This window comes from Cnephaeus nilssonii, assembly GCF_951640355.1.
Source record: "Cnephaeus nilssonii genome assembly, chromosome: 7".
NCBI classification, from domain to species: domain Eukaryota; kingdom Metazoa; phylum Chordata; class Mammalia; order Chiroptera; family Vespertilionidae; genus Cnephaeus; species Cnephaeus nilssonii.
In genome coordinates, this window is record NC_137078.1 from 85,548,269 (window position 1) to 85,562,175 (window position 13,907).

Here is a 13,907-nt window from a genome sequence, read left to right on the forward strand (position 1 = left end):
GGTTACAAATTGTTCTAAAAAGGAGGAAGTAAATTCCAAGATGACAGACTGCAAAATGTTCTAGTCATGGAGATCCACTATTGCTCAATCTACCCGTCTACCTAACAGAACATCAACTGAACCATATCCATTGGTCCTCTTGCATTCTCTAAAGATCAATGGAAGAAATATCCTCAGGTGAAGATTAAAAAAAAAAAAAAGTGGCTAATTCAGCTCACAACTCGAAACAATTACACAGATGCTTTCCTCAAGACAACTGTTGTACCTCAGTATATAGCATAACTGCTTTGTGTGTAGGTCCCATTTAACCACAAAGAATATTACATAGAAATGTATTTAAGATTTAATAAAATTAATACTTTTTACTTCCTCATCAAGAAAATTTCTAAGTGAACTGGCCCTTTCAGTCTTATTTCTAACTTCAAGTTAAAAAGTAAAATAAAAGTGCCTGTCTGTAAAGAATATAACAACTAGTACAGTTTGAAGTCATTGCCTTTATTTGTGCTCCATCCATTTCAACACAGTGAACAAGGCAAATACCATCTTAGTATTGTTATAAAAATAATTTTAACCTTAAAAAAGTCTTGAAGACCACAAGGCTGGCCTAACTCAAAAAGTGGTTATAAAGATTAAATGTGATATTGTATGTAAAGTGCTCAGCATAATATCTGGCACATAATAATACACAATAATTAGCTGCTTATAATCCTACTAGAGGCCCAGTGCACGAAATTTGTGCACAGGAGGAGGGGGTGTCCCTCAGCCCAGCCTGCACTCTCTCCAATCTGAGACCCCCTCGAGGGATGTCCAACTGCCCGTTTAGGCCCAGTCTGACAGTCGGACATCTCTCTCACAATCCAGGACTGGGGCTCCCAACCACTCGCCTGCCTGCCTGCCTGATTGCCCCTAACCGCTTCTGCCTGCCAGACTGGATCTCCCCCTAACCACTCCCCTGCCAGCCTGATCAACGCCTAACTGCTCCCCTGTCGGCCTGATTGCCCCTACCTGCCCTCCCCTGCTGGCCTGGTCCCCCACAACTATCCTCCCCTGCAGGCCTGGTCCCCGCCAACTGTCCTCCCTTGCAGGCCTGGTCCCCGCCAACTGTCCTCCCTTGCAGGCCTGGTCCCCCCCAACTGCCTTACCCTGCAGGCCTGGTCCCCCCCAACTGCCCTCCCTTGCAGGCCTGGTCCCCCCAAACTGCTCTCCCTGCAGGCCTGGTCCCCCCCCCCCAACTGCCCTCTCTTGCAGGCCTGGTCCCTGCCAACTGCCCTCCCCTGCTGGCCTGGTCTCCCTTGCAGGCCTGGTCTCCCTCAACTGCCCTACCCTGCAGGCCTGGTCCCCCCCCCCCAACTGTCCTCCCCTGTAGGCCTGGTCTCTCCCAACTGCCCTCCCCTGCTGGCCTGATGGCCCACAACTGCCCTCCCTTGCAGGATTGGTCCCTCCCAACTGCCCTCCCCTGCTGGCCATCTTGTGGTGGCCATCTTGTGTCCACATGGGGGCAGCCATCTTTAAGCACATGGGGGCGGCCATCTTGTGTGTTTGAGTGACAGTCAATTAGCATATTACTATTTTATTAGATAGGATATAATAAAGAGCTAATATGCTAATTAGACCGAATAGCAGTGAGACTGTCCAGATGACCTTCTGGAGGAAGCGGGTGCTGCACGGGCCGGCTGAGGCTGTGAAAGCCAGCCAGGGCTGCGAGGGCTGAGCCCCTTGTACTAATTTCGTGATCAGGCCTCTAGTTATGATGATGATTGCGTAACAATGCTACAAAGGAGAATCAAGCATTGGATAACCTGAGATTCTATTATGATCAAATAACCATTAAAAAATCATCAGAGATAGATTTAAGGCATCAATCATAATCTGACACCATCTGCTGTTTGGCTACACAGCAACAGTAAAATATTTTCTTTTACTATTTTACTGATTGCCCAAGATTATACTATCAATAATAAAAATTATTTTTAAACTAAAAAGAGCATTCTCCTACAATCCTGACATTCTAACAAATCAAATTACATTAACTGATTGTTTCTTTCTATTATTTGTTTTTGCATGGATATGTGTGTGAATATATATATTTTATACATATAAAATTTTCTAGAATCATAATCAGAAATAAATAAAAGTATTAAAAATATATTTAAGGATAATGTAAGATCCTTAAGTTATAATCATTAACAAGTTGAAAATGGTATATTTACGGGGTCCTAGATATCAGTGTTTCTTTGGAAATAGGTGACCCCATGAGAATAGGGTTATTCTTACAAGGCTATTGCTATATATGTTGTAGACTTAAAATCCTTATGGTTCTCATGACTGATGTACACTACAGGGGCAATAAGGCAGCCAGAACTGGGGCAACTTGAGTTAAAGGTCTCTTACTCAAAGCATCTCAATGCATGCAATCCTATTGGAACCACTCCAAGGAAAACAAGATTGTTCAATGTCTAGACAGAATACTTGTTAGTACCATGTAAAGCCTATAAGACTATTCTGGATTTCTCAGCAGTGTGACCTTCTGGAACATTGTAACCTACTCATGCCAACCATAACTGAGGGTACTAACTCAAGGCCAAGATCAGACATTCACCTTAGTATGCTAAAGCAGCTTGCAAAATTTAGTTATAGCAAGTCAAATATGGGATGTATGGTAGAAAGAAACACAAATTATATTGGCACTTTAATATTAGCTAACTTTTATTAAATTTTTACTATGTAAGACATTGTATTAAGTTTTTCCACACATTATCTTTCCTAATTCTATCAACCACCCTATTTCCTCTGAGGTAAATAATCTCCACCAGACATAAAAAACCTGAGGCTCAGAGAAATTAAATGAATGACCCAAAGTCCCAAGGACAGGACCAAGCAGAGCCAAAAATATAATCCAGCTCAGTATGACCATAAATCCTGCTTTTGATCAATGTATTTTGCTACCTCCCAACATTACCAATTATTTCCATGAGAAAAAGCAGTAACTTTAATGAAGACTTTTAAAAATACCTCCAGGGGTTTCATGGGCCCTCTGAAGTCTATCCATGTATACAGACCCCAAGTTAAGAAACCCTGCACTAGAATCTCAAGACACGTAATATAGTATAAGTTTAAAATTTGAAAAAATAAGGTATAGCAATCCTATATAATAAAAGGCTAATATGCAAATCAACCAAACAGCAGAACAACTGGTCGCTATGCTATGACACGCACTGACCACCATGGGGCAGACACTCAATGCAAGAGTTGCCCCCTGGTGGTCAGTGTGCTCCCACAGGGGGAGCGCCGCTCAGCCAGAAGCCCTGAACCGGGCTCATGGCTGGCGAGCTCAGCAGCAGTGGTGGGAGCCTCTCCCGCCTCCCACCTCCACGACAGCGCTAAGGATGTCCAACTGACGGCTTAGGCTTAGGCTCACGTGGGGAGCAGACCTAAGTCGTCACTTGGACATCTCCCAAGGTCTCCCAGACTGCGAGAGGGCGCAGGCCGGGCTGAGGGACACTCGTCCCTCCCCCCCCGCCAGTGCATGGATTTTGTGCACCAGGCCTCTAGTAATATTAATAGCTACCATTTATTGAGCATCTACTATTTCCAGAGACACTGTGCTTAGTACTTTACATATATTAGCTCATTTCGTTTTCTCCTACAATGCAGCACCCATTTCTCTTATGAGAAAACTGAGATCAGAGGACTTAAATGACTTAATAAATTGGGAGGGAATTGAGCTCATGCTGACTCATTCTATGGCACCAGTTCCCACTAAAGCAAACAGCAAATTAAGACCAGGTAAAGGGTTTAAACTTACTGCCAAAACAAACACTGAACAAACCCTGGAGACATATTTACCTGTATGACTTATGCAGTTCCATGACTTTCTCTTCAAGTTCCTTGGTCTGATTTGGGGCCAGTTTAAAATCACTAACATAATCCGCACCATGGAGTTCAGGGTCATAATCGCCCAGCTCAGACTGGATGGTATAAGAACCTAATAATGCTAAAGTTGCAAAGGAACATGGCAGGCGTCCTGCAACTATGTCTTGTCGAAGTTGAAGACATAAATAATACCTATAGCCAAAAGAGAAAAGATGTTATCATGTCAGCAACAACAATTACAAAATATAGAGAGAGAAAAAGGAAGAAGAGGGAAGAGAGAAGAAAAAAGAGAAGAGAGGGGAAAAAAGTGATTAAGTAAATATGAGATAATATTAATAATTGTTCAATCTAGGTAGTGGGTTTATGGTTGCTTCTTGCACTGTTATTTGTTCTTTTCTGTGTGTTTGAAAACTTCCCATGTTTTTTTTAAACTGTAACTATGTTGGAGTCATTGTTGGAAAGAAGTTTAGAAAGAAAAGAGGGAAAGTCTGAAGGAGGTAAAGAAACTAATGATTTGTTGAGTGCAGTAAGAACCATACACATATTAACTCATCTAACTTTCACAAAAATAATTTGTGAGGGAGGAAATTATTGCTAGATTATAAGATGAGGAGTCAGCCTCAAAAGGTAAGCTTGCTCAATGTTAGGTAGTAATAAAGGCTGGTTGGCTCTGAAATTGGGCCTTTTCATACTGCTTTGCCAAATGTAGACATTGCCCTTCATATTCAAAGATGACATTATTGATACATTTTCACTAGAATATGATCAGAAACTTTTTATCTTATGTTTAATAGCTCAACATTTTCCTTCAATTCTGAAGAGAAATTCCCAGAGTTTATGATAATGAGAATTACTTATTACATATTTAACTATTAGTAAATTGTTTACCTTGTTATATCTTCTGTTAACTGTGCTGGGTCAGGTGGATAAAATTTTACATTAAATGTGAAATTCCAAGGGATACCTGTAAAAATAAACGCAAAAGAATTTTATGCTTATGCTTAAGTTTCTGTTAGAAATACCTAAAAATATTCTATTTTTCCTTTTTTTCCCCCTGAGGTTTTAATATTTTCATGCTTTGTAAATGAGATATTTTTATAAAATTTGTTTAGATACCACTTAATAGGTAAAGTCAGAGGGTCTAATTTTTCTTTTATTCAACTTAATATAGTTTTATTTACAAAAGACTAAAATATATAGGCAAAATAATAAGAATGAAACCATCTTATAAGTAGACATGTTTATATCAATAGTTTTCAAAATATGATCTATATACTACTATGGGTGCTCAGAGGTCATATGAACGATACATGAATGTTCTCTTCTGGCATTAGCATTATTATTTATTAGCATTATTATATAGGCATACCTCATTTTATTGAACTTTGCTTTATCGCACTTTGTAGATAATGTTTTTGTTTGGTTTTGGTTTTACAAATTAAAGGTTTGTGGCAACCCCGCATCAAGCAAGTCTATTGGCACCATTTTTCCAACAGGTTTAGATGATGGTTTGCATTTTTTAGCAATGAAGTATTTTTAAAAATTCTTTATTGTTTAAAGTATTATATATGTCTCCTTTTTCCCCCATTGACCTCTCACCGGCCACTCCCACCCTCCAGCACATGTCTTCACCCCCCTAGTGTGTGTCCATTGGTTATGCTTATATGCATGCATACAAGTCCTTTGGTTGATCTCTTAACACCCCCCAACCCTCCCCTGCCTTCCCTCTAGGTTTGACGATCTGTTCGATGTTTCTCTGTCTCTGGATCTACTTTTGTTCATCAGTTTATGTTGTTCATTATATTCCACAAATGAGTGAGATCATGTGATATTTATCTTTCTCTGACTGACTTATTTCGCTTAGCAAAATGCTCTCCATGTCCATCCATGCTGTTGTGAATGGTAAGAGTTCTTTCTTATTTACAGTAGCGTAGTATTCCATTAGAGATGTACCACAGTTTTATAATCCACTCATCTGCTGATGGGCACTTAGGCTGTTTCCAAATCTTAGCTATTGTAAATTATGCTGCTATGAACATAGGGGTGCATATATCCTTTCTGATTGGTGTTTCTGATTTCTTGGTTATATTCCTAGAAGTGGGATTACTGGGTCAAATGGGAGTTCCATTTTTAGTTTTTTGAGGAAACTCCATTCTGTTTTCCACAGTGGCTGCACCAGTCTGCATTCCCACCAGCAGTGCATGAGGGTTCCTTTTTCTCCACATCCTCTCCAGCACTTGTCGTTTGTTGATTTGTTGATGATAGCCATTCTGACAGGTGTGAGATGGTACCTCATTGTCGTTTTGATTTGCATCTCTCAGATGATTAGTGACTTTGAGCATGTTTTCATATGTCTCTTGGCCTTCTATATGTCCACTTTCGAAAAGTGTCTATTTAGGTCCTTTGCCCATTTTTTAAATTGGATTGTTTATCTTCCTTTTGTTAAGATGTATGAGTTCTCTATAAATTTTGGAGATTAGAACCTTATCAGATATAACATTGGCAAATATGTTCTCCCATGCAGTGGGCTTTCTTGTTGTTTTGTTGATGGTTTCTTTTGCGGTGGAGAAGCTTTTTATTTTGATGTAGTCCCATTTGTTTATTTTATCCTTAGTTTCTATTGCCCTAGGAGCTGTATCGGTAAAGATATTGCTCTGATATATGTCTGACATTTTGCTGCCTGTGGATTATTCTAAGATTTTAATGGTTTCCCGTCTTATGTTTAAGTCCTTTATCCATTTTGAGTTTATTTTTGTGTATGGTGTAAGTTGGTGGTCTAGTTTCATTCTTTTCTGTCCAATTTTCCCAACAACCATTTATTGAAGAGACTGTCTTGACTCCATTGTATGTTCTTGCCTCCTTTGTCAAATATTAATTGAACATAATGGCTTGGGTCGATTTCTGGGTTCTCTGTTCTGTTCCATTGGTCTATATGTCTGTTCTTGTGCCAGTACCAGGCAGTTTTGAGAACAGTGGCTTTGTAATAAAGCTTGATATCTGGTATTGTGATCCCTCCAACTTTGTTCTTCTTTCTCAGGATTGCTGCAGCTATTCAGGGTCTTTTTATTCCATATGAATTTTTGATGAGTTTGTTCTAGGTCTATGAAGTATGCCCTGTGCCAATGCTCTAACCACTGAGAAAACTGTCTAGGGCTGATTGCATATTTATATTAAATACATATAAATATTAAATACCTATATTAAAACATGTTAAATAGATATTTATATTAAAACACACATATGTAAATACATATTTATATTAGAATACATGTTTGTGTGCACATATATACACTCAAAACATCTCTGAAAAAAACACAAGGAATCGGTTAAAGGACAGAGGTAGAAGAGAGATTTACCTTGTACTATTTCATTTACATCTTTTAATTTTAATTTTATGCCATATATTTTATATTGCCTATTTTAAAAATTAATTTTAAAAACTATATGTAGCATAATATATACATTATATAATACGTAACAATTTATAGCATAATTGTATTTGTGAAAGGTGGAATCTACATATGCCTAGAAAAAAATCTTACAGATTATACCAATTTAATAGTGCTTAAATCTGGAGGACAGGATTAGGGGCCTTTTACTTTTTCCAGGATTAACTTTCATAATGTTGAAATTTTTCACAATGATTAAACATTACTTGCATGATGAAAAATAATTTTAAAAAACTTTTGCAGCCCTAGCTGGTTTGGCTCGGTGGACAGAGCTTCGGCCTGTGGACTGAAGGGTCCCAGGTTCAATTCCCGGTCATGGCACATGCCCAGGTTCCAGGCTCGATCCCCAGTGGGGTGTGTGCAAGAGGCGGCCAATCAATGATTCTCTCTCATCATTGATGTTTCTATCTCTCTCTCCCTCTCCCTTCCTCTCCAAAATCAATAAAAATATATATATTTTAAAAAACTTTTGCAATAGATAAATATCAATCTTCTTTCTCTTTGGCTAAATGAAATGCTTACATTTTGATTCTCTATTAAAGTTTGTTTTAGGAACACAGTTTTTCTTTCCTATGTTGAAGTAAGGATTTTTTATTCTTTTTGTAATTTAAGAAAAATGACAAACACTTGAGTTTTTTTCCTTAGCAAAAGATTTTGTTATAACCAGAAAGATAATCTACCAGATATTCTTCTCTACTTATTATAAACTGTTTTAACATTTCTTCCTAAAGAGTCTTCTTGTATAATCATTTGTTCCTGAGTAAAATTGAATATTAAAAGTATTTTTATTGAAAGGGGCTAGGAGTTAAGTTTTTCTGGTCATGTTTCAAATATGCTGAGTACTTTTTTGACTTGAATTTTAAAACAAAATTTTATAGGCTGGGAGCAAATATGGAGAGTTGCTAGTTCAAAGGAGTATTTTATTTCTCTGTCTTAAGAAATCTTAATATATAAAAAGCCAGGGGATGTCATGACCAAAACAACCAGACGGACGACCGAACAGCAGGCTGCATGGGGCGACCAGGCCGATAGGGGGGTTAGTGAGGGACGACAAAACGACTGAACAGCAGGCTGCATAGGGCAACCAGGCTGGCAGGGGGGCAGTGAGGGGCGACCAGGCAGGCGGAGGGGGGAAGTTGGGGGCGACCAGGCTGGCGGGGGGGGGCAGTAAGAAGCAACCAGGCTGGCAGTTGGGGGTGACCAGGCTGGTGGGGGGAGGCAGTTGGGTACGACCAGGCCAGCGGAGGGGGGGTAGTAAGGGGCGATCAAGCCAGCGGCGGGGGGAAGTTAGGGGCAACCAGGCAGGCAGGGGGGCAGTAAGGGGTGACCAGGCCAGCAGAGGGGGGCAGTTGGGGGCGACCAAGCCAGCAGGGTGGGCAGTAAGGGGCAACCAGGCCGGCAAGGGGGGGGGCAGTTAGGGCGACCAGGCTAGTGGGGGGGGCAGTTGGGGGCAACCAGGCCAGCAGGGAGGGGCAGTTGGGGGCGACCAGGCCGGCAGGGGGGGCAGTTAGGGGCGATCAGGCAGGCAGGCAGGTGAGCAGTTAGGAGCCAGCAGTCCCAGATTGTGAGAGGGATGTCCAAATGCTGGTTTAGGCCCAATCCCTGGGATCGGGCCTAAATCGGCAGTTGGACATCCCCCAAGGGGTCCCAGACTGGAGAGGATGCAGGCTGGGCTGAGGGGAACCCCCCACCACTGTGCACGAATTTCGTGCACCGGGCCTCTAGTATAATTATAAATAGGATCTAAAGGAAAACATTTCACCATAATAAAAGTGTTTTCTTTTAAGAAACAAATAAAAAAATTTGTTTCCATGTGATTAAAAGTGAAGACTTCTAATCATGATGAATAACATCTTTCAGTTCCTAGAAGCTTCCTCAAAATAAACTAAATTAAAAGGACATCTAGTCACAAATGGAGTGTTGGGGAGAAAGTCTCTATCCTTTAGCCATCCCATTGGGCCTAGGGTTATAAAATACCAATTATACTTTATTGACCTAGAAATATCTATTCCTAAACATTAGTTGGAGCAGGGTGTGCAGCAGTAATATGTTCTAGAGGGTTTGAAGCTAGGAGAAAGCCAAAATGTCAAAAGGATCATTGGCAAAGAATTCTTATTATCTATTCTTATACTTTAATTTGGAAGAAGAATGTTAAAAAGGGACAAAAAGAACTATAGAGAGGAAAACATGGAGACAGTTAGAATGCAATAGTCCAGAACATTTTAAAAGGAACAGGATCAGGCAGCATACTCCTAATTGAAGGCTGCTACAGTTTCAATCACTACCCTTTTGAGAACTGACTCCCCTATCCTTTTTCCCTTTTCATCTTTGTTCTTTTCCACCTTCTGATTCTCTCAACCATTCTTATCTTCCCCAACTTTGCCTAGTTGTAAAAAAAAAAAAAAAAATCATCAAGATCTGACCTACATCTCAACAGTGTCCACCACTGCTGTATCTCTCTATTATGGAATCTCCTCCTTCCAGGGGAAGGCTTTATCTCAATTTCAAAGCCATCTACTACAGTCAGGATTCTAAAGTGACCCACAGCCAGAAAATGGTTGGAAATCCGCTGACCTACTAAAAGAAAGAATTATACAAAAGGCAATATTTACTTACCACGAACCTGCTTTTTTATTTCTTTGGCAGAATCCAGCCATGTCTGTAAAAAGAAGAAAACACATTCATACAGATTTCCAAAACATAAACAAGAGAGTGCCAGAAGCAGAATTACTGACCATCTTCAAACAGTGCCTCCAGGTCAACCTACATTTCCAATATTCTTGTATTAATTTCACATAGCATAGAAACATGAAGCAGAGAAATATGAAGCCAGACAATTGGGCTGGAATCCCAGCTCCACTACTTCCTAGCTGAGTGTCCCTGTTTAGGCATCTCTATACCTCAGTTTCCTCATCTATAGAATGAAGATTAAATGAATTGATATATGTAAAGCTCTTAGTAAACAAGAAATGCTAAATAAGCACCTGTTATTTTTATTACACTATAAAAACTAGTAGAGGCCTATAACCAGAGTTATTGACATCACCCAGATCTTATTTTTCCATCTTTTCTATGTCAGCACAGCATCTGGTACATGGTTCGTACTCAGTTAATGTTTACTGAATGACTATTTTGTTTCCCCTGACTATTCTTGTCCACATTAATCTCTCCCTTCACTGTTTTCCAATCTCACTTAAAATCTGCCCACCACTGTGGTGAACCATACAAAATAATTATATGTGAAAAGAGCCTCACCCTTAACACATCTTTCATAGGCTCCTTGGGAAACGTTTAAAGACAGAAAGTTCTAAATTGAATTGCTTCAAAGATTATATTGACATAAGATGCATATAGAAAAGTACATAAATTATCAAAGCAAATATATAATAACACTAGAGGCCCAGTGAATGAATTTGTGCACGGGTGAGGGCTGGCTGGCCCCGCCCCAATTGGGATGGGGGAACTGATCGGGGCTGGGGCTGGCCGGGGGGAGGGTCCGCGGGAGGTTGGCCGGTAAGCTTCAACTCTGATAGGGATAGGGGAGCTGATTGGGGGCAGGGCCGGCCTGGGAGAGGGGCCGCGGATGGTTGGCTGGCCAGGGGAAGAGGCCGCGGGAAGTTGACAAGCTGGCCCTGATCCCCCTCCTCCTGCAGTGCATGTCATAGTGACTGGTCATCCTGGTCATTCTGGTCGCTTAGGGTTTTATATATATAGATTACCAGCATCCCAGGAGCTTCTCTCACACCTCTTCCCAATCCCTCCCCATTCCCTCCACTAAAAAGTTTAAAATTGAATTTTAGTGGTATTTAAACAAGAGAAGTAAGGTGTTCCCTCTTCACTCTCTACCAACAAGGGCAAAGCACAGGTGACCATCCCATTTGCCCCACCAAAGAAATGAGCTTGAACACCACAATCTTCTATTTAACTGCATACCACTTTAACTGTTATATAAAGACTAGAGGCCTAGTGCACAACATTCATGCACTGGGGGGGAGGGGTCCCTCAGCCCAGCCTGCACCCTTTAGCAGTCCAGAAGCCCTCGGGGGATGTCCAACTGACGGCTTAGGCCTGCAGTTGGATATCCTTAGTGCTGTCTTGGAGGCTGGAGAGGCTCCCGCCACCACTGCTGAGATTGCTGGCCGTCAGACTGGCTTGTGGCTGAGCAATGCTCCCCCTGTGGGAGTGCACTGACCACCAGGGGGCAACTCCTGCATTGAGTGTCTGCCCCCTGGTGGTCAGTGTGTGTCATAGCAACCGGTCGTTCTGCCATTTGGTCGATTTGCATATTACCCTTTTATTATATAGGATAGTCACTATAACAGACAATAAGCACAAGAGTGAGGACCAGTTTCCTTTTATCTCCCCTGCTTCCACAATTACCACAGCTGATTAAGAAATATATGTTAAAAACAATGCAATATAAAATTAATCTATAGTATAAAACTAGGCACATATTTGTCTAAGCCCTGTCAGAAAGGGGGTAACCTGGGTGTTTCTTCTTTGTCTCTCATTAAGACCAAAGAACTTTAAGTTGTTTATAGACACTATAGTGCAAGTAATCTAGGTTTCACTGCTTACATGTTTTAAAAAGCCACATTTAGACCGGCTGGTGTGGCTCAGTGGTTGAGCATCAACCCATGAACCAGGAGGTCATGGTTCAATTCCTGGTCAGCGAACATGCCCAGGTTGCGGGCTCTATCCCCAGTAGGCTCCATCCTGCAGGAGGCATGCAGGAGGCAGCCAATCAATGATTCTCTGTCATCACTGATGTTTCTCTCCCTTCCTCTCTCTGAAATCAATAAAAACATATTTTAAAAATAAATAAATAAGTCCACTAGTGATGTCAACCCAAATCTTCCAAGTAAAAGATAAGATCCCCAAAATGGTCTCCCTACTCTGCAAGTATGTTTACAAAATTTATTTTAGTCTTTCTCATTTACCAGACAATAAAGACATAATCAGAACTGGCATTTGCCCTTCAAAGCCAGTCATGAATCAATGGAACACAATCCATCCTTTCAGAGAACTATAAACTAAATTCCTCATACTCTTAATGTAATATTCATTATACTGATGTTTGCTATTTTCCTTTGAAAGGTGATTTTCCCACTCCTAAGGTAAAATAATTTATCCACACATTCATCTATTACTCTATTCCTCACTCCCTATAGAAAGCCAGGCTGGATGGCTCCTAGTTCCTCCAATGCTACTCTCTCAACTCTAGGCCTTTCTCTCTCCCACTTCACTAGCCCATTTTATCCTTTAGGTCTCAGCTTAGGCAACAGCTGTCCAGAGAGGACTTCCCTGGCTACACTCTCCCATGACGTCTTGTACTTCCATTTGTATGACACTCATCACACTCCACGGTAAGCTCCAGAGGGCAAGGACCATGTCTACTTAGTCACAGCTATATCCATATCATCTAGAATAGCACCTGCAAATACTTGTTAAACTGAACTAAAGTCTTCATCATTAAATTTTGAGCTAAATATTTATAATTTTCAGTTAATTGGCCCAGGAAATAATTCAAGTTTTCTGAAGTAAATATTTGACTTCTGCCTGGTCAGCATGGCTCAGTGGTTGAATGTCGACCTATGAACCAGGAGGTCATGATTCAATTCCTGGTCAGGGCTTATGCCTGGTTGTGGGCTCGATCCCCAGTGTGGGACGTGCAGGAGGCAGCCGATCACTGGTTCTCTCTCATCATTGATGTTTCTCTCTCTCTCTTCCTCTCTGAAATCAATAAAAATATATATATTTTTAAAATCCTTGACTTTTAACCTTTCTTCCTTCCTCCATGTTCTCACGCTTTTTTACTTCCTTCAATTAACTTTACTGGTTTTCTTTTAGGTTGGAACAAAATGTCAGTTTCATTGTATAAGTGTTTCGGCAATATTGGGATTTTATTCTCTTTTATAATGTTACTTTCATATTATAAGTATACAGTGGAAAAGGTAGGTTTACAGTTGTTCATATGGAAAATAATACAATAATTAATAAATAATAGTACAAGGATAAACTCTGTGTTTTGCATACTCCCAACTATAAGCCTACTTTTGCCAATCCCTGTATATCATAATTATCCTATAAATATAGAATAATTATGATAGAACCATCCATTCAACAAATATCCTATATAATAAAGAGGTAATATGCAAATTGACCCTCATGCCCTCATGTCACAAAATGGCCCCCACGTTGTCACAAGATGGCCACCCCCACGTCATTACAAGATAGCCGCCACAAGATGGCCGCCCCCACATTGTCACAAGATGGCCGGAAGGGGAGGGCAGTTGGGGGTGATCAAGCCGGCATGAGAGCAGTTAGGTGTCAATCAGGCCAGCAGAGGAGCGGTTAGGGGGCGATCAGGCTGGCAGGCAGAAGCGGTTAGGGGCAGTCAGGCAGGGAGGCAGGTGAGTGGTTAGGAGCCAGCAGTCCCGGATTGTGAGAGGGATCCCAGATTGGAGAGGATGCAGGCTGGCCTGAGGGACACCCCCCCCCAGTGCACAAATTTCATGCACCGGGCCTCTAGTTTATTATAAATCTGCTACAATACTAGATCAAATACTAATTGCGTAATACATA

General features: G+C 41.0%; 1 protein-coding gene across 13 annotated transcripts in view; it reads right to left on the reverse strand.

Annotated features, from left to right (window-relative positions):
• The window catches only part of EPB41 (erythrocyte membrane protein band 4.1), a 162,525-nt gene that overhangs the window by 70,840 nt on the left and 77,778 nt on the right, over positions 1–13,907 (reverse strand). For all 13 annotated transcript variants that reach the window (XM_079776693.1, XM_079776692.1, XM_079776684.1 and 10 more), the window contains exons 5-7: positions 9,939–9,981; positions 4,762–4,837; positions 3,847–4,065 (exon numbers count right to left, since the gene is read on the reverse strand). In XM_079776693.1, the coding sequence (XP_079632819.1) occupies positions 3,847–4,065; positions 4,762–4,837; positions 9,939–9,981 (338 nt within the window). The remainder of the gene's footprint in view (positions 1–3,846; positions 4,066–4,761; positions 4,838–9,938; positions 9,982–13,907) is intronic.